At 40.8% G+C, this 27633-nt stretch overlaps 1 protein-coding gene across 1 annotated transcript in view; it reads right to left on the bottom strand.

The window, feature by feature from the left end:
* Positions 1-441: 441 nt before the first annotated feature.
* The window catches only part of AK8 (adenylate kinase 8), a 72761-nt gene continuing 45569 nt past the window's right edge, over positions 442-27633 (bottom strand). Inside the window, exons 12-13 of the mRNA XM_055796011.1 lie at positions 3239-3319; positions 442-1036 (exon numbers count right to left, since the gene is read on the bottom strand). Of these exons, the coding sequence (XP_055651986.1) occupies positions 790-1036; positions 3239-3319 (328 nt within the window). The 3' untranslated portion in view covers positions 442-789. The remainder of the gene's footprint in view (positions 1037-3238; positions 3320-27633) is intronic.

Here is a 27633-nt window from a genome sequence, read left to right as displayed (position 1 = left end):
ATCCACCAACCTGCCTAGCCACAGCTCAGTCAGGGCAGCCACAGAAAACAGAATTTAGTAACCTATCTGCTCCTGCAGCTCGTTATGGCCTTGATTGGGTTCTGAAAGTGATGAACCTGTAACCAGTTTTCTATGGCTCTGGGTATTTTTTTCAGTTTTTTTGAGTTTTTCTGCCCATCCATAGGGTTGGACTGCAGAACAGGGTGACAGGGACAAGTGTTTTGTCAGAACTTTTTAAGCAATCTGAGTTAACAAGGGAGCAAAAACCTCTGCACCCTGGCCTCAAAACACTGCAGCTGTCTTTGGGGAATGTGCCCTGCAGAGCTGCAAGCTTTGTTTTCCTATTTGCTTTTGTGTTTGCTTGCAATGCGTGTGACAGTGCGGTAGGCAGGTAGTGCCTGTGTAGTTTTGTGGAAAGCATCAGGTGAATTAAGACACAAACACATCTAATAGCTTTAATACTCCAAATTGGCTTCATAGCCGTTACACAGTTAAGGCAAAACTACTATTCACTGGATCACAGAATCAGAAAAAGACACTGAATTAAACACAGGAACTTCCCTAGCCACAGTGCTTCGTACCTTGCATCACAAAACAAAAGCCAAAAACATTTCCCCTATAGCACAATTTCTTACTCTCTGTACTTCACTCGGCCTTGGTGAGCTTCAAATTTAACACAGCTTGGCTGACTTCCTCTTCACTGGTGGTAACTTGCCACTTCAGTGACCAGACTGCAAATGTTACAGGGAAAAATTCAAAATCAGCTGTTCCAGAGAACATCCTTATTAATTATAAGCTTTTTAATTTTTTGCATGGAAGGGGCGTAATGATACAGCTTTCTATAAACTCAAAGACAACGTGAGGGTCTTGGTCAGCATTAACGTAAAAGGCATCTTCATAGAACTTCTCCAGTTCCTTGACATTCCTGTAATAGGTCTCCACACGCTTCTTGATATTTTCTTCCTTGTCTCTAGGGTTCTGCCTGAGACGGGCTTGGATCTCCGGTGTGGGTGCTGGTCTGAACGTAGTGTGGTACCTGGAGATGAGATACAAATGCCATTGCTGCAGCTCAAGCTGAGGACGCAGCAGACATTTCCTAAGATACTCCATGGTTTTGCTTATCACAGTTCCTTGCAAGTGCCTTTTTCTGCTCTGGGTTGGGGGTTTAAAACAATGATTGCAAATTTCAGGGCACGTAACATGTCATTCCAGCTCTCAAGAATCCTGGAGACTCAAAAGCCAAGAGTTTCTCTTGAGGTGACACAGAGAGAGTGCTGCTAGTGTTTATATACTTCACACAGGTGTGGAGAAATCCCTATTATGTGCCCAACGCTCTGGGTTCAGAAGCATTTCCAGGTCTGTTCCAGATCCAGTCCCAAGGTAACACGCTTTACTTGTTTACTTGCATCTTAAAAATCCTAACCTGAAACCTCAGCATCCGTTAAAAACCTTTGCTGTGGTTTACTGTTATGCTGATGCTGGATATTAGGAAAAAACTGCCAAATGTTCAGTGCTTTGTGTGTTGAATCAGTGAGCCCAGACATAACCCTGTGTCCAGGCACTGCTGAAAGACCTGTAAATTAAAATGTCTCTAAGGCTCTCAGACAGTGGGGATGTTCCTGCCAAGATTCAACAGTGCAGCAACAGGGCTGGGATCACCCATATTACATTCTGAAAGTATTTCCTATTAGCAAGCATGTGGCCGAGTGCTTCCAGCAAACAGCAGAAGGGCAGCAGAAGCACAGCCCTCACCCAGCACAGTCTCCAAATCACCACAAGCTTGAGCTTGAAAGACAGGTATGTGTCCTCTTGATAAGCCACTACAAATAGGATTAATACTGTTACTGCTCTTTTGCAAACATCAATTTCAATTTTCTGCCATGGTAATTCTACTTCTGAGTAAATGTCTCCTGCGCCCTAGTAAGAAACCAGTTAACCCCTCTTCCCATATAGCCAAATTTTCTGAAACTGTTGGGACAGATGGAAACTGAGGAGAGAAGCAGAGCCTGTGTCTCTGCACAGAACTGCATTACAGCTCCTGTTGGTACAATGATGTGGACAGAGTTCATCCCACGTCAGAATCAGAGCACAGCTGAAGGCCGCCCTCCTCACTGCTGCAGCCAGCGGTGCAGGTTTAACATAATGCCGAGGATTAGATACAGCATCCAAACCAATTCAATTCACAATGAATTTGGAAGGAATAAACCACACAGTTTGGAAGAAGGAAGCGTGTTAACTGGAGCAGATACTGAACAGGCTAATCCTAATGATAAGAAATGCAAAGATGTGTGAATGATTTGCTTCATACTGTTCTGTTCTTCCAAACAACTGCATCACTTATTACTGCAACAAAGAGAACAGTTACAGCAAATCACTGTTGTCACAAGTTAATGTTGCACCTCAAGTGAGATGTTTGAATAATCAGGTATCACTTTAGGACAAATCCAGTATTTATGACTTTAACCTTTGACGGTTCAGCATTTGTCTTTGATTCAATAGGATGTATTTAACCATTAGAAAAGTAAACCAGTGGTTTAAAACTTAAGTGTGGGGAATCATAAAACAGAGCATAAGTGAAGTTGCAAATGCATGCCAATTTCAGCAGGTATTTAGGAAGATAGTACATTGTTACTTGTTCCCCGAAAAACAAGGGTGGAGAAGACAGTAAGCCTGAAGGCTGTGGGTGAAACAGGGTGATGTGACTGCCAGTGAGATGAACTGCCACATTTCAGAACCCAATCTTACAGGGACTCAGTGACTCAAATGAGTTTGCTCTACTGAGCAGGAAATATATTAATATCTCACAGCAGACACAACCATTACAGGAGCTGGGGGAAGTAAAACGCATCAAGTTTTCCATTTTCCCTGGCTGGGAAGCCTTCAAAATTCCCATGGGAACGTCTGAAAACCATCTGCATTTAGGCTAGGTTTCAGACATCTTCCCTCAGCCTTATTTTACCAAACCATTTAGTTACCATTAAAATGTTAGACCTGAGCTACTTGCTGCTGTAGATTTCAGGCTCCAAGATTTTAAAACGTCCTATTCTGCAAACAGGAGCTTGCAGCAGGTGGTGGGTTGGTGCTCAAGTAGCTATGGAAGTTTTAACTTTTCTTTTAAGGAATCCCTAAGCAAGAGTACAACGTTCCTGAGTTTCCTTAGATTTCTATCAAGTCTGTTTGGTGCTTTCATTTCACTGGCAGTCTTGAAAATTGTTAAACATCCAACTTGAGTGCTAACCTTTCCCCAGTGACAGGATCAGTCCTCCGTTGAGACAGTCGTTCCATGATACATTCATAGGGGAGATTAAAGAAAAACACCCTATGGAGAACATAATAATTGTGTTAACATCCTGAGAACATCACTTGTGACCTTCAGAGTATAAGTTAATCCTTACCCAAACAAACGGCGCACACAAACGGGGAAGTGACAGTACCACTCAAAACCGCAGCATCAAAAAGCACTTGCATATGCACAGGACCTCTGCGCTCTGGTTCTCCTCCTCACGTGTTGTTTAGGCTCCAGCTTATCAAGGCAGAAGCTCTTTGACACGCAGTGCCGTGTGGTGCTGTGTGCACTGACAGGGCTTGACAGACAATCCAGCATGGGCACCAGTGACTGGATTACAGCTGGAGCCTATCTCAGGGTCTGTCATAGCTTGCTCACAATCCAGCAGTTACCTCTGAACTTCCTCTGGATCCAGCTTCCCAACCCAACTAGCAAACACAATCACAATGGCATGCTGCGAAAGGTAAATAAAAAATTGGTGGTACTGTTCATGTCAAGGACAGAAAAAGAGCTTGTCTGCCAGGATTATATGTGTTCTTCCCTAATAACAGCACTGCACAACTCAGTGCCCACAAAAGGGATTTTCCTCTTGCTGTTTTAGTCCACTGCCACCTCTTTTGCCCATGCCACCCCACACAGCCCCACAGTGTGAGTCCTCCTGTCCCCTGCTCCTGTCTTGTGTCCTCAAAAGCAGAATGGCTAATAAGACTCAATACGCGCTGTGTTATGATGCTGACAATTCCCTGTCCCTTCCGTTAGCATTGACCTGCAGAGAACAGCGCCAGGGCTTGGAAGGCAGCTCAGTACAGCATACCCCACTCGGCAATCAGCCTTGCTGTTGAGACTGCTAAAGAGGAAATACTAATGTTTGATTTTAAGATAAAAATCTGCAATTCTCATTGAGTCTGAACAAGACATAGTTGCTCAGCATCTTAAAAGGTCAGACGCCCAGTGTCAGTGGTGTGGGTTCCATGCTATGAAGGATGGAGTGGGACTTGCTAATGCATTTCACACAGGTTACACAAAAGCCCTGATTTGATTCAAGGATGCAGTCCCAGAAAAAAATACACAACACTATTGACCCCAGTCACATTACACTGTTGCCTATAAATTGTTGTGTCCATCTCACGTTGATTCCTCCTTGGCATTTTGGTTCATTATAATGGTGCTGTTAATTTTATATTCTAGTTGAAAAGCTCTTCAGCAGAAAATTCTCAACAAACTGCTGAGAATGAGCAGATCCTGCATCCTCTGTCCCCCTGCTATTGGAGACTAAAGCAGATCCGGAGAGAGATTACATTCAATTATTAATTCAGAACAAAATAAAAAATAAGGCTTCCTTTGAAAACTTATGGAAATAAACTTTTACCAACCAAGCACAGCCTGAAGACTGTAAATACATCTTTCTTTATAACACACCTTCTCCTGCTGCTGCCTTCAAGGCCAGGCTTCCTATTTTCGTTTGTGTCTGCCTCTCACAGAAGATACTGTATGCTTCAGACATTCACCAAAGGAACATTTTACCCTGACTGGGTGGGATCAGACCAGATGAAAGGCTGAGCTTTACCTTGGCATGCACATAGCAGATTACTAGAATCCTTTGTAGGATTTAAAGTTATGAAAATCATCTCTCTTTTCAAATGTTTACAGATAATGACTTCTATTCACACTGTGGTAACAAAATAACAGCCAGGAATAAAACATTCAAGATCTTGGAGATTCCAAAGACAGGAAAGAACAACAGTTTCAACACTCTTTTATCCCTTACACTCTTAACATTTTGTTTTTCTTTGTTTCTGTTGCCCAACAGTGGCACAAAAACGTGATTGTCAGAACAGGTAACATCTGATGATATGTCTCAAGATGAATATTCTAGTAGAGAGGAACAACATTTATACAGTCATGATAATTGATACGGTTTCCTATTATATTCTGAAATAAACAAAACCACTAAAGGATTATAACCTGGCATATCAAGAAAGCTTGTCGTAATTCATAGTTACTAACACAAAAAGTATTGTGGTATTTGAAACAGAAGAGCCTAAAAACTCCACTTAAAAAGCTGCCAACAAAATGAACTCTGAAAGCCTTGTCTGAGATTCCCTTCTTTTTTATACAAGATGCTTCTTATTATCCAGCCTGGTGTCACCATTAAAGAAGAGTGTAGGGGGAAGATGTGGGAAAGTATAGACATCTGTGCTAATACGGATTTTTTCCCCCCACATGCATTGTATAATGGCACACACAGAATATACTGTACAACAGCCCAAACTCCTAATCCAATGGTCCTTCCAGTGGAAGGTGGGATGCCTTACCCTGCCATACCATACTTCTCCTATAGATCAGAGAAAACAACACTCCCCAGGGCTGTCAGTTTAAAATTGTTCAGAAGCAGGAAAAAAAGATGAAGGGGAAAAACACTGTCAGAACTACCGTCTCGACTTAAAATACTTCCAATTAGAAAGCTTTATTATCATTTTGAAGGAGACACATACCACACACAGTCTATTATGCAGCCCCAGGAGGCTTACTCACATGAGTAAAGCCTATTTACATGTATGCACTCTGTGAAGCGTTAGCCTTGGCTATATGCTACGTCCCCTCCAGCTCCTCAAGGTATTTCTGAGCAACATTTTGCCTGTGTCCCTCTCTCAGGCTACTATGATTCTGGTCGCATAACAAACCTGACCCTCCAGCTGTCCAGGTAACATGTCTGTTGGATTTCTCTTGGAAATCCTCATTAAGATAGAGAGCTGCATCCACGACCTTGATCCAGCATTGACGGCAGTAGCTGGAACAACTCCCTACAAATACTGGATTCATCTCCAAGCAGAGCTTGGCCCCTTCCACATACCAAGTGTAATTTTTTTCACATAAATGCATTCTCTGTAAAGCTCGCTTTAGGAATCAGCCAGGCTTTGTATGTTGTAATGTGTCACAACTTCTATCAAGGGGAAATAGGAAACAGATGTCATCAGAATTGGTAGACAGGGAGGCGAGGAAACACAGCCTCATATCAAAGTATACTACATTATACTGCTAGATTAGCATCTAGTGCAGCTTCTCTTTCAGAGTTGGCAAGCTGTTCAGCTCTGCAACAGGTGAATTATGTCAATCAGCAGCAACGCGAGATGCGCACCAGAGAGGGCTGGGCAGAGCTGCACCAAGAATCCCCACTCCCACATCGCGGGATCAGCATCTACCCAGTGGCAACCACAGATCATTGGCATCTGGTTAAAAATTGGTGCTCTGTGGGGTGTAACTCAGCAGAGCCCCTCAGCCCAGGTCTCTGAGGACAAATGCCTCCCTAACTACCACGGAGTGGCAACACTGCTGCTAGATGCAGGACTGAAGCCAAGTGATTCATAAGCAAAACTCTGTCCTCTCCTTTTTGTTGTCTCTCCCAGGAGAGGGATGTGAGAGAAGGTCTAGTCCCATCCCCTAGCTTTCACAGATAATAAATCTGTGAACACAAATATTAAAAGGGAAAAAAAAATCTTATGTCAGAATCCTGTCTCTTTCTCACTGTACTTGACATCACTTATCTAATCTATTACAGCTTTCAGATACATTAGAGAGATTAAATTCCAACAAATTAATAATGCTGATGACACCTTCACTGTGTACCTAGTCAAATGAGAACTAGTTGCCTTTGGACGACGATGAAATATATAAGGCCTCTAACAGCTGGAATTTAATGTTGTTTTCCTACCAGCCATCTGGCATTCCAAAAGTGTATTCCAATTGCTTCTGGCTTCTGACTATTCAGGCAGCATTGTCTAAGATCCTAGTGGTCACCACGGTATCCTGAGGCTTCCCTTTGCAAACAGAGAGAGGAGAAGGTACAAGTATGGGTGGGAGAAGTCTTATTTCACACCTGATCGTGAGGCAGGTTTTTTGGAAAAATATGTCACAACCACAAAGTCAAGAAAGGCTTTTTGACCTACACACCAGCCTTCAACTAATCCTGAACTACATTTGTTCCAGATGGCAACCAACCTAGTTGATCCAAGTTATTAACAATTGACAGTGCTCAGAGTTGTCCTCAGGAGAATTTTTTTCAGTGGTAGTTTTCCTGTTTTGCGGACATAATGTCAGCAACTTAAAGCATCTATAATGGAAAAATGATGAGTGTTGCTACAAGACAAGCAAGTACTGTGTGCCTGAATTCTGGTATCCCTGAGCTACGGATTAAGGGACATCCTCCTGCATACTGACAGTCACCTTCCAGGATGGCTCCACTGCCTTGCCAGCTGCCTTCACATCTCGGGAGAACTAAAGCTCTGTCTGTAAGCCACAGCCTTCCACTGGTTTTGGTCTTGTAATTTAAACACAGCTGTGTCATGGGGCTGATCTAGATGGGTCCAAATGTTGACTGCTCTAGACCTGAGCTATTTACTTAGGTCAGATTCTCATCCTTGGCATTTCCCATTACCTGGAGTTGCTCTGGATTGACACTGGTGAAGGGGAGCCCAAAGCCAAGTCCTTTTTGTAGAATTATTTCTGTGAAATTTGACCTATACCATTAAATCTAATTGAATTCATACCTTGTTTTCATTTAACGATGAAAAGACAATGCAACATGTATCTGAGACAGAATCCTGACTCCTTATCTGGCTTTTAAAAACCAAGACTACTGATTTGCTTGTGGCTATACCAGGGCCAGATCAAACCTCGCAATAAAGTTAGGATTCTTGAATCAGAAAAAAAGTACACCACCAAATGACACTGGGCCACTTTTAATGCAGCATTTAAACTTTTGAGTGGAAACTGCAACTTTAAAAATAGTAAGCTATTAATCTTTCCCTTATTTTCTTGACTCCTATATATCTTCTCCCTCGTAGGCAGGTACCAGCTGCCATATTCCCATTCTTCATGCTCTGCACTCTGCAAAAAAAAGAGGCCCCTGCTGGCCAATTCTTGTTTAAAATTGTGCATAATTGATAGTGGCAAATCTACCCCAGCTGTGTCTAAAACCTCTCCAGGGGCAAGAAAAACACTCTCTGTGACTGTCATTAACTACTAAATTAGCAAGTGCTCCTGGCAGTTTACAACGTACCACATCAGTCTGCTTTAAAAAAAAAAAAAAAAAGTGAAAATCAAGATGCCTGTGTGATCTCAAAGTTGCAGCAAACTTTGCTGGCAGGGCTTTGACAGAACCCCAGTTCAATCAGAGCAAAAGAGAACGGGAAAGAGAGAGCAAGACAGAGAGAGGAAGAAGAGGAAAGGACAGAAAGTTACCCTCCTTTCCAGGCAGACAAATAAAAAATGTCAAATTCAAGGTTAGCAAACCGAGCCTGTCATAAGACACAGTACATCTTACTCAATATGGAGATATCAGCACAGTGCTATCTGATGCTATGGCACAATTCCCCATGGAAAATAACTCTCCTGGAGGACTTAGTTCTGGCAAGGCAATGGCTACCATTTTTGTAATTGAGATATAAAGCTGAAAAAAAGAGATGAGGCTGTTGAAGTGTGTGGATGCAGTAGCTCTCTAAAAGGCTACCACAGGTACAATCCTTGTGTGATCACTGGCACAAAGGCAAGCTCCTCCCTTTGGTTCATAAAACAGAGCCAAAGCAGGCGGAGAAGGAAATACCACATTTCTCACAAAAGGATGGAAAAGCCTTGGGGGGCATTACGGACAGAACTGGCACAGAGACAAGTACTGACTCAAGTAACTCTCCTGAATTTGGCTAAACTGTAAGACCCACTGTTAAATTTGACTACGTGTTTTGTTTTAAAAGTTTCCAAAAATGCATAAAACTGTACAAACTTTTGGATCACACAGAGACCACAAGCCAGCCAGGGGCGGGACGGCAGGCTTGGCCATGACACAAGAAAAATCTGCATTGCAAAAAGGTCTTTTTCTTGGGTAGCACCATTGAATTATCACAATAATATGGCAAATCAAGTTAGTGGTTCAAGCTGACAGGTACAAGGAAGTTCAGATTTGAATCCAAGTGACTAATCCCAGATAAAACCCAGGTCATCTCATCTTTATTGACTTTTTAGCCAGAGACACCCGACTTGGATCAATCAGTTCCCCTAAAGAATGCTCCTTTTCCTGTAGCTTACAGACACCTTGAACCTGAAACCTTGGCTAAGCCTCTTCTCAAGCACTAAGGGCCCAGCCACAGGATCCTGAGCACATTGTCTTTCCATAATTACACTCTGCATCCCCAAATTCCCTCTTAAAAATTAACTGGTTACATAGATCCCATTTACCTTTCCCCCAGTCTTGCTCAGGTTTCTCTCAATGCAGGTATGTTGCCCATGGGTAAAGAGACTATGAAGGATCTTCTGAGGCTGTGCTACAGAGACTGGACATGGATCTTCGTTTACATCCTATCCTAAATACTCTTTCTGCATGTCTCTGCAATGAATGAAATGATCCTTATCTCTTATTTATGGAAGGAGCTGTTAAGAGCTTTTTATCACCAATGTCTTTCAAATTCTGGGATATCTTCTGATGAAAGATGCTTGAATCTATTTTGGGAAGTAATTTCACCCTCTAGGTTTTGAGCATAAGGGAAAATACATTGCATAAACAGTAAAACACAGGTTAATCATCACAAATGTTTTGGCTATTGAGCTCCTGTAGCAATTCATGTGACAACAAACTATTTCCAGACGCTGGATCTTTCTTTTCAAATGGATGCATTTCTGTCGAGTAACTACAAAAGGCAGCTAAGTGGGGCACTATTCCCAGGACATGGCTTCTGGCCAGGGGAGCGAGATGAACAACATCCTTCGTAGCTGCAGATGTTCCTTCCCTTCACCAGCAGTGCAGAGTAATGACTCCGTTAGTTTTCCACCTGCTAGTTAGACGTGCTCAGCCTCCAACAGCCAAGGTGGCAGGGTCCCTCTCACATCACACCCCACCAGCCTGGTATCCCAGCAGCATCCCAGTGGGTGCCACACCAGTTTACGCAGGGGGAGCAGGCGCAGCCCTGCCGGGTAGCACTGCCCATCTGTTTGATAGAACAATGGGCTGGATCTTGAGCTGGGAAAAAGCAAAGTGGCTGCACTGGCATCATGCAGATTTACACCAGTGAAGAACCCCAGGCCTTTTGGCAGTGAGAGCCATTCCACGTGACAGTGGTCTGAAGAACTACCGGCTGTGTAAACGTTACATAAGCACAGCGAAAGGCACACATACACAGAGCAAATGTTTTCATACTAGGGGCTTCAATGCATTTTTAAAGCTTCTTTTGAAAAGGCAGTATTAACTCTTTCCATACGTAATAAGTGGCTGGGATGCATTAGTACCTCCATTCAAAACTGCTTTACATTTCTCCCCTCATTTTTATTCTTTCCCTCTTTCTTACTCTCAGCTGTTATTCTAGCATCTTTGCATTCCCCCTGGAGTTCATTCCAGCGGTGCTTTATGAATCACAGAATAAGATGGCAGCCAGCACCGCTTTAGAGTAATGTGGCTGGCACAATTTCCACTATCCGCAAGGTTAATCAAACTCAAGCCTCAGATAATCGAAAGCCTCTGCAGCCCTGGAGGCCTGAGGTCAGGAACCTGAACTCGCTTCCCCAAATGCAGTCATGTTTCCTTAGATGCTTGCACCCCTCCCCTGCAATAATTAGATTCTGCAAAGCAAATCTTGAGTGGAGCAAGAACCCCAGGGTTAAGCACGAGCAAACTCATATCAGTACTGATGCCTTTGCTACCTGTCTGGAGTTTTTCTCTAGCACCTCCTGCTCCTAACAAGGAGACCTATACTCTTCTTTCTTATTAAATAAACAGAATCAAATTTATAGTAAATTATGTTTAATCTTAAGTGTCCCTATAAATTATTACATTAAACTCCCCCCACTCCCATAATTTAAATGCTAACTTGTGGTGGTGGTAGGATATTTGGTATGTAAAGTAAAATAAATAGAATAACTAACACCAAAAAAGTGTATGATTTGAGGGCAAGGGGAGGGAATAAAAGAATGGATTATAATGTGTCATTTTATATGTGTGTCAAAGGAAACCAATTTCATAATAGGGAATAAAAATTCCCTGTTTAAATACTGTCAAATAAATCCTCAAATGTAATAGGGTTCACTTCTGGGGAAAAGAAAACTAAATCTGATTAAATATTAATGTGGCATAGTATTAATTAAGAGAGAAAAAAGTCCATCAAGAGAACCCCAATATGTTTACTGTGTCCCCAGGAAGCTGGAAAATTTCACAATCAAGTGTGTAAATGTTCTAAAAAAGGGTCCTGAATATTTTATGAATATTTGTCATAAAACAGAAATAATAACCACTGTGCAGAGCTATTAGAATTAATATTTATGCTGCCCGCCATGAAATATTCATGGGGACAGAGAAAGGGGGGCCCGTAAGACAAGAATTAATTTACATTGGGCTTGGTTTACCCACTGGCTTGATGTTTAAAGACGGGTTGACAAGCCTCCATATGAATCCGTCAGTCACTTGCAGCAGTAGGTGGGGTGAAGGCAGGGGGAGGCGGGGGGGAAACGGGTCCAAGCTGCTGACAGCTCACAGATTGAGTTTCTGACAGCCCTTAAAAAATCTAAACGGCCCCCCACCTTTTTTTCCTTCTTCCATTGCCCAAGGCGCTCTGTACTGCCACCGTTCATCCGATCTCCCCTTCCATCTGCTGAAATTAAGGAATTAATGAGCGCTATACACTTTACAGCGGGCCCCAGGAATGTTTACTGGTGATTAAATTATAATGCAGCCAAGCTGTATAATTCATGAACCAATTAAAGGAAGTGTTAGTTGATTTGATGGGATGAGGACGTACAAAAAGCATTTAACTAATAGGGAACCGTGGGCTGCCGGTCGCTTTGGCTTTCTCAGATTACGCGGCTAATTGCTCTGCTTTATAGGGCTGTCACAGATAGCCATACATATTTCATTGTTCTCAAATACTTCAATTGTTTGCTTTCGTGTTGCTGCTGTAATATGTAGAAGCCCAGCCAAACTTCAGTGTAGTTAAAGCACTACTCTGCAAAAGCAGGTTGCTTTGGGAGGAGGGAGGAATGAGGGGGGGCAGAAGAGAAGGCTGGCTGACAAAGGAGTAACTTAAAGCTTCAGAGTTAAATGTCACTCAGCAATTACATGATTAAAAGGTGCAACATATGATAGTCTTTTGTTTTACAACTTTTTGGACACTAATATTCTATGCTGACTTCACCACAGAGAAAATATTGGTATACTAAGCTGCATGGGTTTTTTTTTTAATACTGAGGAGCAAAAGAAGAAGGTGGAGAGGGAAGTATATTTAAAAAAATCCAGCAGGGAGGAGCTAGATTGCTGTGGTTATCAAGAATAATACATCGTGTTTTAACTCACATGGTTCGATATTCTAAAAGACATGAGAGATGATGAAGGAGGTTGATTTCCCATCTGGGAGAATGCTCAATGTCTAATTCAGAGAGCTGCTGAGTCGTGCTAGCTAGTCATACCAACAGCTTCAGTTTATTACACAAGGAATGGGGGAATTTACCATTTCTGCTGTTTTATAAAGCACTCCCGCCCAGCTGACAGGCCACAGGATCTGATGAAATGGATTCTCTTGATTTGAGGAGGCCTATCAGTCAAGTTACTCTTGTCCTCAGTCAAAACCAGGCACGTTCTTCTAGCAATGAAATCCTCAACCCATATACGGAAGCACATGTACTGCTGAAGAAATTAGGTACTATCAGATAAGTATCACAAGCACGTACCCTAATTTGTGGTTAGACCCTGAAATCTATTGAATAAAGAACCAGCTGGGTAAATACGCTCTTTCTGTAGCTCAGGGATGAAGACTGCAAACTTCTGTGGGTTCCTAACGAGGTATACTGTCACCCACCTGAGGAACACCATGGCAAAACCTGACCTCCTGTCTAATTTAGAGCTTTACATTGCAAAGTATTGTACAAACACCAACTCAATGACTTTCAAGATATCCTATTATGCAAAGCTTATAATCTGGTTCATCCCTTTCCTTGCACTGTTCCTTCCAGGATTTGGGTTTGGAAAGCAGACCCTTCGGAGAGCCCTCATTGACATCCCAGCATGTGCCTCTCCTCCTCCTGTGCCCCCACCCTATGGCGCAGAGCATGAAATCCCCTCTCCACATCTGCCTGTTCCAGTGAGCCCAAGAGGGTGTGCTGGTCTGCCAGAAGCAAAACTCTATGCAAAACCACACCAGTTTTAAGGAAGGTTTTGTTAGTTAGGGACAGTCACCAGCTGGTGCTCAGCATAACTCTTCAAAACGTGCCAGCTTCACTTTGACGTTCCAGTTATGAGCCATCTCCCAGCCCAGCACTACAACACTAAACTAAGAAAATCCATCTCTGCCCTCCTGTTGGAATTGTTCTGTTTTATATAAAGAATTACATCAAACCAGGAAAGCAGAATATCTTTGCAGTCCAATGCAGGTGTTCACCAGGGAGGCAGGAGACAGGCTTACATTCAGTGAATACTTACTTTTTTCTAAAAAGCAGAGCAAGCTTAAGAAGCCTCAGAAAGAAGGAGCTGAATGTCCCATTTCCCAGGACAGCACTCAGATTAGCCAGCTAGGGGTTGTCCAGATGGAGAAGCAGGCAGGAGAAAAATAATCTTGGGATACTAAAGAAAAAAAATTTCTCATATAGCTCGGCCCTGATGTGAAAAAGGTATTGTGCCAAAAAAAGAATGATTTAAAATAATTTCCTTTATTCAGAACTACTATATATTGTTAGTTTGTCCCTAGCTTCTGGGTTAAGTAGTGTAAAACTTTAGTTTAAGATATTAGTTTAATAGGTAGTCTCCAAAATAAGGGATAATGACCCAGTTACACAGCAGGAAAACTTGCCGTTAACCCACTGTGTGGTTGAGTAAAATGGAAATGGGATTGCCTGTTCTAGAAAATAGAAAGGTTAAACTGTCTGGGAGATAAGGTTGATCCTAAACTCACCTAAGTGGACAGTGCCTACGATCTGAAACCTGACTAGGCAGATAATCATCTGGACAGTTATACACACAGTCAAAAGCAAATGTGTGATCTTGGTAGGCTCTGAATTATACCATTGTTGGATTAATGCATCTGCGGTTTGGTAAAATCCATGAAATACATGTATGGACACTCAGCATCTGGGTTCACAACAGAGCATGTGTGTGTGCTCATGGAGGTAAACTGAACGAGCTCACGCACTGGCCCCAGAAGCAGTGAGCTGCATCAGTGTGGGCCTTACACAGGGAAAAAGCAGAGGCTCGGTGCAGGCCCGGGAATCTTTCTGCCAACGATTGCTAACAGGAAACGTCAGAACTTGGCAATGTCAAGAAATCAGAAAGACTGCAGAAAGTATTTTCTTTGTTGCTTCTGAAGTGCCCTGGATACAATCAATCATACAGAAAAAAACCTATATTTTGGTTCAATGTGGAAAGGGCTATTTGCATTTCAATATGTTCAACTTATCCTGCCAATAAAAACATGGAATCGTGAAGAAGAGATCAGGCCACTGCAGTGAAAAACAAGAGATGACATCCTGCAGACCTTTCAGATAAAACAACTCCTTGCTTGTAACATTTCTGTTGACGTCCCAATATTTCTGAATGATTGGGTTTTCAAATGAGATCAGTCAGCATGCAAATGAGGAAACGGGATCAAGACATCTCCCATATCTGATTGGATAGAGAAATTATCAAAAGACCCTTTTTTCATATCAAATTTCCATCACAAAAGGTCAAACTTTCAACTCCCATTACTTTTGCTAACTGCATTTCACTGTGTCTGCCAGCTCATTGCTGCTGCTGTTTTCAGAGGAAAAAAGAGAGAAGTAACAAATGATTACATCTTCTCCCACATCTGTCATACAGGATGGACAAACATTTTCTAATCTTACTCTATTTTTCTCCACAGCCCTCAAAATCCTTGCAGCCAAAACATCACTTCTAACCTGATTAGCTATTCCCAGGTTGTTCATATTTTTACAGGTTCTCCTCTTATTTTCTAGCCTACAGACTGACAAGAGCACCAGCTGTTTTGCCAGAATGTTTTGTTCTACAGTTTGCCCATTTTAAATACTTTTTGATGTGTGCTTTCCTAAAATATATTTCCTTGTGTTGTCTGGCTGGACTCACCTCTAAATACTCAAGTAATGGATGTTCCAGAAAAACAAGAGAAAGAGAGAGCAACATTTCCCCCAGAATCCTCACATAGTTTTATTTCCTCTTGCAGTCCATCCCTGACCACAGATGCTGCCTGGCCTTCCCAACATTTTGATCCATTCCTCCAGTGAACATCTGATCATGGCTTGAGACTGCAAGGCTTTGCCCTGCCTACTCAAAACACTCAGCTCATGCAAATTCAGAGGACTTAGACCCCTGCATCCAAACACAGGAGAGCTCAGCACCCCTAGGTCTCATCCACTGCTTTTCTAGGTTTAAAGCTGAATTTTGAAGCAGCAGAGATAGCAAGTGGGGCAAGCACAGGAAGATGAAGACATTAGTAAAAAGTGCAGGATTCAATGTATTTGTTGCTACTGATCCCATAAAAATTCTCTCTCAACATTATTATCATTGCAACATATATAACCCATCAGATTAGTACCTAGAGATTTCTACTCTTCTGATTTTCTCTGTTCTTCTTATTGCTCAACAACTAAATGTTTCACAAAGCCATTTCCTACAGAAATATTTATGTTCCCAAATGTTTATTGGCCCCTCTATCATGATCAAGCTTTTATGAGCACTCTATACAGAACTGAATTAAATACATAATTCCTGATCTATCAGATCTTGGCTTGATGCTGCGTTTTGTCTATTTTATACAGCAAGGCACTGTAGTGAACTACAGAACACCTTACAGAAAAACTAATTTATACAGTAAAGGTATTTCTATCCAACACTGACTGTGTGGGTTAGTGATTACAGAAAGCTAATGAGGACCAGGAGGATCTAGAATTTAAATTCCAGGAAAGGCATTTATTCATTGTGCTAGTTTTCTGAACAACCTTTTCCGGTAATTTCTATGCAGCTATGAACATTAGGCTCTGTAGCATCACATGCTGGAAGGAGATGGAGGATGCTCCTTGGAAATGTTACACAAACACTTCTCCCTCACTTGCTCCACGTCACACAGGTGTCCACAGCTACACAGGTGATTTGCCCTCAGTTGGTGATAACTGATTGGACTCTCTATTCTTGCTGGCAGCTGTGAGTTATAACCAGTTAACAGATCGGTCTGTTGGCTGGCTCCAGGAGCTATTCTCCCAGATTACTTCCATCATCTTTGATTTTTCATTTTTCTTCTCTTCTCCTTTTGACCAAAAGTGCCTGTGGTGATTTGTGAATATCTGTATATATCTAGTCAACTGAAATTTTGGCCTCTTTACCACATCAGATCAAGGCAATGTTCCCTGCTCCTTCGTACCTAACAAATGCCAGTTGCAGAATACAGGGAGACTTTGTGCATGTTAAGTTCTTCAACAGCGAGATAATGGTGACTGCATTTTATCTATAGGTATCAACTCTTCACAAAACTGTTACTATTGAAACACTAATCATCAGGCCACTCGAATGGACGAAAAGTTAAAGGTTAAAATTTGTAGTATTCTTTTTTTTCCTGGGACAAGTCTGGTCAAAGGTTGTTCCAGGATGAACTGGGGATCTTAGTCACTAGGTATAGTCCAGCGTTCACATGATTTAATAATAGGCTCTTCGATGTAGCTGAAAAAAATCTAAAAGGATCTGCTGATTGGAAGCTATATTTGACACTCAGAACCTGAGGTGTGGGCTTCTAACGATGAGTAATTGCATAGCAAGTTATTCAGTCTTGGATTGATTTCACAGGCAACTTTTAAACAGAGTGATTTTTTTTCATCTAAAAGATACTACAGTTCAAACAAGACTCTGTCTGAATCTGTGGTGAATTACAATGTGTTTGGAATTAACCAGACAGAACCTGACATCTAATGAAAATGAAAAAGATGGATTTTTGTTCTTAGAACTGTTGTAAATAAAAAAGATTCCTGTTCCTTAAAAGGCCTATCAACTTTGCATAACTGTTTGTACCTAGAAATAAATTGAAGGTAAGGGCACTCACCTTCACTTGCAGTTTGTACATACCAGGAAAATGTAAAAGGCTGAATGTTTATAGTTATTTTCTCCCTAATACGACATAGAATCCTGCCTAACACCATAACGAAAAAATCCTTTTACAAAATCCAGTCCTCTGGTTTTTCCAAGGGCAAAGCTTCCAGGTTATGCAACAATTAAGGATTTTCAAAATATACTGTTCATACAACCACACAAATCCACTGGCACAGACCCACTTCATGCACCATGTTAAGACTTTGGCATTTTCAGAAATATCAGACCTTCGCAGCACATTTTTGCAAGGGCAGGGAGGAACTCCGAACAGGTTTTTGTGTAGGCTTCCAGTAAACGGAAGCTTACACTGCCATTACCATCAATCACCCCAGAATATCAGCAGCGATATAGCGTCTTTCATTAAAAAAATACCGCAGCTTCTTTCAGAAGGACTGCCACTTGCCATTTCTTTTAGGTAATCAGATAGCCGTTAATTAATAAACCTGTCAGGTGAATTGTCCTGCTCTGGTCATCATTATCCATTCTGTAACAGAATCCTGCTATCATCACTGCTATCCACCCCATAGCTTCCAGCTCAATTAACTTAATGCTATGCAAATGAGAGGCTCTCCTCATCATTAGCTTATAGCCCACAAATGTTAATAACATAATTGGGCCTTCAACAGGGTAATTAGACACGATTTCTTCCATTAGTCTTACAAGGCTAATTATTGTTGATAGGAGAGAGGGGATGAGTCCCAGTGCTGCATGCAAAGAGGGGCATCTGGTTAAAGCAAATATAGACAAAACATCAACAAGGTAAAACAACAGTTGAGATCTATAGCAGGGTCAGGTAGGGGTGGGAGGAAGGAAAACCACATGATGGGAAGCTTAGGAACCACTGGGGAAATTCTGTACAAGGCAGGAACTAAAACCAAATATCCAGCCTGAATATGGAGCTCTCCTACACTTATCAGTATAACAACATGACGCTTGATAAATCAGAGGAAGCTACTCTCAAGTTTTTGCAGACAGGACAATTTGGAAGCTGTCCTGATCAAAATCCCTAGGTTTGAAATGCAAACATACAGCCACAGAAGAGACCTTAATAACTGAATCTGGTCCTAGATCTCCCTTGTCATTATGTCCAAGCTTGTCTCCTGCCATCATCGGGGTTTGCTGTGTTTTATTGGATGATTTTTCTGAGTAACAGCTACTTGCTGTGAGTAAGAATTACAGAACTGGAATACAAGGAATTCTTTAATAATCACAAAGCAAAATGAATTTCAGCAATCTATTCACGGAAACTTAATAAAACCCTGGATTCAGTATTATGGACTGGCAGTAACATTAAAAAAAAAGAAAAGGTATCAAGTTTTCAGGCTGAGATTATATTTTGGTGGAAATAAAGCTAAGGGCTTGCTCCTATACCAGTTAACTCTATGCAGTCTCATCCACGGAGGTTAGAAATGTACAGCTGGAGACAGAATTCTGTGAGAAAACCATACTTTTAAAAGGAGAAAGTAAACTTTCCAAAAATATGGCAAGTTCACCATACACACCTCTTAGCTCTGACTGTTCAGTGTTTTACTTCAAAAACCACTTAGAAAAACATACGTCAATCTGAAGAGCCCGCAGGACTCAAGAGGTTGAGAAACCATGTGATTGCTTTATTTTGTTTCTGTTTTCTTTAACTTTGGGGCACAATCATGGCCAATACCAATCCTTTGATTTCACTGCAAGTATGTGAGGAGGAACTCCTCCTATACACTTGGCCTGCTAATCAGCTTAGTTTACGTTCATAAAAGTAGTGAAAGGGTTAAGGAAGGTGTTGTAAATACCTTAGATACTTGGTTGAACAAAAGAGGCTCTGATAGTTGTAAGGTAAGTAGTGGGAGTGAGATAAGGGGACACCTGGATAATCTCAAGGTAGACAGCTCAGTCCTGAGAAGGGATACACAGGACCACAGAGATAAGGAAGTTACACGAGAAGAGAACGGCCTTGCAGGATATGGTCTACTGGTCCCAGAAATGAGTTTGCACAGAAGTGAAGTTCCATCAGCAGGCACAGCGAAGAAGACTACAAGCTGTCATCTGAAGACCTCTACGGCTACCCAAAGACCACCAGGGAAGATGACTGTGCATTTGGACCAGCGATTTGCATATGTTCATGAGTTCCGGGAAATCTCATGTATATGTGAATAAGTTCTTGGAAACCTTATGAATATGTATAACTTCATGATATATAATCTCTAAAAATTTGCCAGATTGGGGGAAGCACTTACAGTGGAGCTATCCCCAGTGCTACCCCAGTGCTGCAATAAAGAATGCCTTACTTAGTAACAGTGCTGTTATTGAGTTTTATTGTACTGGACTCCTTACCCAGCTGCACCTAGCCTCCCATTTTGGCGAGGTTAGAAAGCAAGGGGGTTTGGATGCTGCTGATCTTTGTATCAGTAGCAGCATTTACTAGAAGGTAAAATTAAACAATTCTTTTTTAACCTGCTGCACCTTGATCTTTGGTCCATTACATCAAAAAAACAGACTGTCCTCTGGATCGTTCTCTCAGTGCATATCAGTGGGATATTAACCAGCATTCATATCAGAATAATATTAGACTACAATTTTTTAAAAAATACTTTTTATCATGCGCAAAGCATGAAAGTGGTCTTATTGAGCTCAGAAATACAGCACATGTTAGAAAAGGATAACGTTTAAAAGCCTCTGTGGGACGGATGAAAGCCTTACTCAAAATGTATTTCAAGCCTTACAGAGTTCTGCAATACAGAATTTTGTAAACATAAGGTATTTAAGGACAGAAAATATGAACCTTATACAGCACAAAAGCACTGAGTCACCACTTACACCTGAGCCAAAGGAAGACAATTTAAGTGATGGTGATTAATACATTCATGTGACTGCAGGTGATCCAGGCCAACAGAATTATATCCGGTGCATTTGTCAGACATAAGGGACCATTCCTACATCCTTTCTGCAGAATAAGCTATGACAGTATTCAGATTCACTCTCTTAAATTGCCCTGCACTTGTTAAATTTACTTACTAGAAAATTCTGAGCAAATATCTTGTTCCAAGACAAACAGCAGTAAATCCACTGATGTTTTAATGAAGATTACACTTTCTAATCCTCATGGTAATGACAAACTAGTCTCCATTCAATATGCAATATTACTTGACAGTTTTAATCACCCAAGCCGTATTATATTTGCTACAGACTGATGCACTTGTCTTCCCAGATCTTCAGCTTGGAGAATCTAAGCAAAAGAAGCATCATGCCTGTTCTGACTCTGGTTTTCAGTGTGGGCCAATTTTGCTAGCCACACTAGCTCTGAGTAATGGTTTACTCGGGGATTAGTCTCTGATCCAAGGAGACTACTAAATCGGAGCATAGCTGGCACAATCTTCCCTAAGTTTTTACTCCAGAATTCCTGAATTCTGTAATCATGGATTTAAAGGTAATGTCCATTTGTAATGTGGTTCCTCTAAAAGTACTGCCCCTGCGCTCTCAGTATCAGACAGCAAATGCAGTAACAGGCTTTCATAAACTTGGTTTTAACCTGCACAGATGTAAGGGTGACCTTTCTACATTTACTCAGAACAATATTCAGCCAACTTTTGCTACCACGTTGCTGAAGTAAATTGTAGGGGATCAACACAATGTGAGATGCTTGACAACACCCGACAGCCCTCCCTTTCTAATTGTGCTGTCTCAGACACTAAATGTCTTCATCTATACTTGTCACACATGTAAAACTCTCATTAGTTTTATCTATATATGTTCTCTTATCCAATACAAATTAAAACACTGCTACACCATTATATTTAAAGTTTTCCTTCCTTGTTTGTTTTTCAAAAGTTTTTCTGGTTCTAGTCAGATCTTGAAACCAGTATCTTCCTTACAAAAGCTCCTAAATCCTACAAAATCAGACTTGCATGTACATGGTTCTTATTTGTATGTGAACTACTGAGGAAATTAAGGAAAAATCTTGAAAATGACTGCTTTAGTCCATGCATAAATATTCAGAATTGACAAAGCACATCATATTTTACCCTGCTGAGATCAATCAGTGTTAGATGCCTCGAAGCGCACTAATGGTGCATGACTGCAGCTACACCTTTCCTACATACCTGTCTTAGCAAAACTGTTAGTTAAACATGACTCTGTACCAAGCAGCCTCACAGAAGGAGCTACAGCACTCAACATCTTGAATCCAGCTGGATCCAACCCAGAGTCAGTCACAGAGAGCAAGATGAACAGAGAGCAAACTGGGAGGCCCGAGGGAACCCAGGTCTGTGAGCTCTCAGGTATACTCTTTGGCGACAAAAATGCCTGAATAAAAACCTGAGCAAAGAGAGTGCAGAGGGGAAAAAGCACAGGTTAGACTACTTGACTACTATTTAAATGATAAAGCTTTGATTTCCATGACTGTTTCGTTTCATTCCTTAAACAAAAGTTGTGTCTTAGGTAAATGCCCTGAACAACCTTTGTTGATTTGAAGAGATTAGTACCATGAAGTTATCATTGTGAACTAGGATTTTAAAAGCCCGGTTCTTCTTTCAGGGCCTCTCAGTTCTCCTCTCAAAACAACTTTTTTTCCCCTGACAGGATAGAAATGTGCAAGTTGCCAATGCTGACAACAGGACACCCCTCATCTCAGCTTCCTGAGTAATATGGGAAAGGTTTAAATACAAACATGTGAGAACTTGGCTACTAGGTTCAGTAAAAATCTTCAGTTTTTTCTAGGAACTAAAGACAATACCCTATAATAAATAGGTTTTATCTGTAGGGAGGAAAGCCAGTCCTTTGTCCTGAAGTGACTGAGAGCATGTAAGGGCACAGGACTCTTGAGTAGCTGACCAAATCAGGCCTTCTTGGATCTTGACTCTTCCTGAAATGTTGTGTGATTTACCTAGCTCCTTCCAAACTGCAGAGTCGAGTACTCAAACAGAAAGCTTCCTGTAAGGTTGAATTTGACATTATTCAAAGTTCTTTGACTCTTCAAGATTCAAATACAACCCAATGTCACCTCATCAAAGTCACCTTGTTCAAATTGCTGCTGCTACACAGGCATCTCATTTTGGCAGCCAAAGGAGGAGCTAGGAGCTCTGCCTTGAAAGCATGGATACTTCACAGCACTGAAAGCATTAACGTTAAGCCCAGCGCTTTCACAGTTTGACTGTATCTGTTCCCATGCAGAGAAAGCAGGGACACTGCTGGTTTGGTTTGCCTTTTCTAAAACTTGCTGCCATTGCCAGAGACATGAAAAGTAGCTTGGGCTCTACTGCTTTACAGAATTTTCTCTCTCCAGTTAAGTATTGAGTTCAGAAAGGCAGCCTTGATTCGAGTGGGATTTTCTGAGAAAAATGGTTTCAGCATAAGGCAATGAGGTCTTCATTTCAAACCTGAAAGTCTTCAGGTTTCCTAATGTCTCCTCATTTGTGAGACAGTTACTGCAGAAAAATATCCCACCTTTCAGCAGCAAAAAGAATGAAAGGACTGTGCATGTGGGTTTGGGTCCTTGAAAAAAAAACAAACCAGAACACCTGACTTAGAAGTAGAAACTTTTCTTCCTTCTCTTCCTGGAGACTTAGGAAGCTTGCTGAGATCAGAGATCTCCTTAATTGCCATACCCAGGATTTCACCAAACAATCTCCAGCCATCAAAAGGAGCTTATATGAGGTAACTTCTAAAAATAATACCCGCCTCCCACAACTGAAGCCAAATATACCTGCTATTCTTGCTGGAGCAGAATAAGCTTGTGAGAGCAAATGCAGCATCCTACAAAAAGCCCATAGAAGGGTTTGAAAACTGCACTTGCTGTCGTTGGCTGAAGATGCGTATTAGCACCTTTCCCCAGGATAGGAAGGCTCTTATGGTACCACTATAGGTCTGGCAGAATGGGCAGCAGAAGTGCATATTCTTTTTATTGTAATCATCTGACTTTCTGTCTATTGGATTATTTAACAGCAGTAGCTTCTATTCAGATTAGTGTTATGTCATTAGGGAAGACAGAGCACAGTCTACAAAGGAAGAGATGGAGAATAGAGTATAAGGATTCCTCACCAAAGGCCAAACCTCAGAAATCTGCGTAAGGAGCTGCTTCCATCAGTTTTGTGTAGGGTAAAAGACTGTGTGTGTACAGCTTTTTGCACTACACGTGGAGAATTAGTTGTCACTATTAAGTAGCCCATGGACGTGACTGCTTAACAGAGCCTTCATGCCAGAGCAATGTATACCTTTTCATGCACAGCTGTTACACATAAAGTAATAGGAGCTTCCCTGATGTATTTTTTCCCATTACGGAGTGCTCAGCAATGTCTCTTGCAATAGAGGCAGATCAGGAAACAAAGGTAAAAGACTTAATTAAAATCTTGTCAATGAGCAGGGTAAGTCTCAAAACACTTGAATCAAGAGGTAAGACAGTGACTGAATTATTGTAGCTTGGAAAAGGCTACGGGGTAGCAACCATGCATTAAACTGATCCCACTCACTGAGGGAAGCAGATGAGTCATTCACTAGTCCAAGTGAGAGGAAGTTTGTTAATTTTGCCCAGTAAGCACAATCTGTATTGGATTTTGGTTGGGAAAAAAACTTGTAATTTTTACCACTTGGCCAGGGTGTTCTGCTCCCTCAGAGCATGGCTATATGTGTACTTGATGTATAGCCAGCATAGCTAAGCGGATGAGTACTTCCACTGGAGTGGGGAAGGCAAATAAGAATTCATAACCTAAACCAAACTTTCTAAATTATGTTTCTATTTCATAAGCATACCATTGACCTCAAGAAGATCCTGCCCTTTAGTTCCTGCTGTCTTGCCCCTTAGTTTTTACCAGACCAGTCAGTCTCTTTTACGTTGAACATGTGATGGAGCAGGAAGAGCCTAGCTGAGGTGGGAGCAATGATAGGCAAAGGGATAATAAAAAGGAAACCAATTAGAATTAGTGAAGACAAGAAGTCAGTAAACCAGCAATATAATGGCTCTGGTAAGATCCAGCTGCTTTCTAATCAGAAGAGACAAAAAATGAGAATGACTGAAACAGAAAATTGGTCTGCCTATTATTTTTACTACTTTCTTTATAAACTAACCCAAATCCTGCCTAGGTCACTTGGACTTTTCCTATTCTTTCTCTCTCCCTGGTGCTGGCAGATTTTACTGTACTGATTTAGTACTTTGATTACCACATCATTTTTCTGATTTTTGTTTTCTTTTTTCCCCCTGAAAATTAGAAGAAAATAAGGAGATATCATTATAACATTTCTTCTTTGTTTCTCATCATATTTTTGTATGCCATCAATTAAAAACACATCTATTATAAATACACAATATCCATCAGTTAAATTAGGCCAAAGTTTTAAAAATGCCCTGTAAGATTTTTCCATGTCGGAATAATTCAATCACTATTATGTTTCCTTGATGCAACTATTTTGGGACTTAGCTTGTTCCTTGATAGGATTTTAATTAAGTCATTTACATTTAATTTCCAAAAATGTAGCTGTTACAGAAAGCAGCAAGGAAACGAAAAGACAAAAAGAAACCTGAAGACAGCCAATCTTTAAGAAAAATATTTCTGATATAAAAATGAATCTGAGGAATACATATTCAGTGATAAGTATTCCAGTCCATGTCTGGTAAACTCTCAGATAATGGCAGCATGGTAGGGTCACTGGGGTTCTATTAGCTCAATTAATGAGGAGTAAGATAAGGCTAACACCTAGCTCTTCAAACGGCTAAAAAATAGAGCTGATAGTAATGGAGTTATTAACCTTCACCAGCCATTGAATTTTGCTGCTGATTCAAACTCCATTTCCTAGTTCAGACCTCCATTAATAGGCTGTTTATTATCCCTAATCCACATTGGGATCAGCTGCAGAAATATGAAAGCCCCATGTAAAGACCAAATAGTTAAAAAAAAATATCTTTTTTTTCCATTCTGATTTTTCCCTTTTCAACATATTCACAGATGCTGCCTTAGAAATTAGGAACTTCATTATCCTAAATTGTTTGAATATGGGTTCTTAGTAGAGTGATGAAAAAGAAGCTTTAAACATATTATGTAAAAAGATGACATAATTGGGGATACAGTCACATCATTTTGAAGACCAAATAGAACATTGCTGGAAAACTTGCACTGCAGAAGCTATTGCTTTTTATTTTCTCTAGTGGGAAAGAAAAAAACTTTACTATTTGAAAAATGGGTATTTGAAATATATTACGTATATATTATTAAGTCAATCCTCAAGTTCATCCTTCCCCTGTCCAGATTTGTCTGTCCACTTGTATTGTTTGTCAATACTACTGTAATATAACTAATCAATACTGAAATGTAAAACAATCGACCCTGGATTCAGATCAGATGGAAAAAAACAAAGGAATTGATGGAACAGAGGAATGAGGAATCCCAGGACACACTTAGCAGCAGAGCCCCTTGGCATGGATGGAAGGGCTCATTTTATCAGCTTGAGAACTCTAACACCAACCTGGCTACAATGTTAACTACAGAGATCTTGAGTTAAAGGGTCTTTAGGCTTCCTGCTGAGTTTGCATACACTCAATTGAGATTTGTGACACACTGTGATTTTTCAGTATTTTTTCAGAGAAAAAGACACTATATAGTTACTTATAGTCTACACACACAAGACATTCTTCCAAAACCTATCACGATAACACCTAACAGAGTATCAGCAATCATGAATAATGGAGTTAGGATCAAAGTAAAAAATGTTTATGCCAATATATATACATCCAGTACACAGTGCTACTCTCAAAACTGAATGCAGTTCTGGTTGTCCCATCTCAGCACAGAAACAGCTAGAATAACTACAGAAGTTAGAGAAGAGGGAGACAGGCTGGTCAGAGTAGTGAAACGACTTCTAGGAAAGGAAAAAGGATAGACAGACCAAGGTTCTTTGCCTGGGAAAGAGGTGACTGAACAGGCATATACAAGAGGCTTATAAAATCAGGATTGTTAGGACACACGAACAGGGAACGCTTACAACTGTTTCTCAGTAGAGGAAAGGAACTTGGAAAAAACACTGTGAATTATTTTCATGTGACACCCAGTGAAAAAGAGAAACTCCCTTCCATGTGATTTGGTGGAGGCCAAAAGTACAGTTTTGAAAAAGAGACTATAAAGTCAAGGAAAATGGGCTATTAGACAGTTGTCCAGATGACCCTCTGGCTCAGGGAATCTTTAAACTGCTGATTGCCTTAAGCTGGCCTGGAACCAGCAGACAGCTGGTCATGAACCAGCTGAAGCTAATGACAAGAGATATATAACAGATGACACTGTTGCTGCTGAACCTTATTTTAATTTTAAGTTTGGGAGAGAACAGAAGGGGTAAGAAATATTTTGGTAGATATTAAATAGTGTTTTCCATATATTAGAATTTTCCTTGGCTATACTATGTATTTCTTACTGTTGCTCAAGCATTAACAATAAAAAAAGCTAAAATAACTATTTACAGTCATTTGGACAAAGAACTGAATTCAGTTCTTTGCGTTAGTAGTTGTGAGCTTCAGATGCCAACCTGTAACTGTATTTGGATTCCCACTTACCATAGGCATTAAGTGGTTAATGGTGTTCTTTTACTAGATAGCTGAGAGGCCACTAATAGATTCAGCTTCTTATTTGCCCTAAAGGCTGCCACAGTTCAATACGATTAGGATCCTGTCCACTTAAGCAGTAACTGCTTCACAGGGAGGAACATAGAAAGCAATACATGTCTTCTTCCAGTACAGAAAGAGCAGTTCTTTAGTAGACAGGTTTTGTCTGATACAGGCAGGTTTTCCTGTACCACTCTTGTAAGCAAGCCTTCGTCCTACTGCAAATTCTAATTTAAAGAAAACCCTGCACCTCACTTTTTCAGCGGAAAATGAATTATTTTCCTTTTTGTTCCAGGGCAGTTCTTCGGATGCAGTGGCTGATGCTGTATGAGTTTTTTTTATTATTACATTTTAACAAACTTTATAGCCCATTTTGTTTGTTTTCAAATAACTTTATTTTCCTTCTTTTCTACCATCAATTACTAGGTTTGTTTTTCTTTCCATAAGATGGAGGAGTCAGGAGACTGATCCTGCTCAATGCTGTATAATTTAGTATTATGTGTACTAGCTTTATGAGGTGGGAGTCAGATAAAACATAGTATTTGAACACTAACCATTTATTAGCTCTAAGGAATAGATTTGTGACTTGACAAGCAGACAATAACTCTGTGTTCTGATCAGCCAAAGAGGTCTACTTTGAGTTCAAAACACAGAGTAACATACCCTTTCACAAATAATTTTGTTTAC

The sequence above is a fragment of the Falco peregrinus genome, chromosome 1 (genome assembly GCF_023634155.1).
Source record: "Falco peregrinus isolate bFalPer1 chromosome 1, bFalPer1.pri, whole genome shotgun sequence".
Taxonomy (NCBI): Eukaryota; Metazoa; Chordata; class Aves; order Falconiformes; family Falconidae; genus Falco; species Falco peregrinus.
This window is presented reverse-complemented; position numbering and strand designations above follow the sequence as displayed.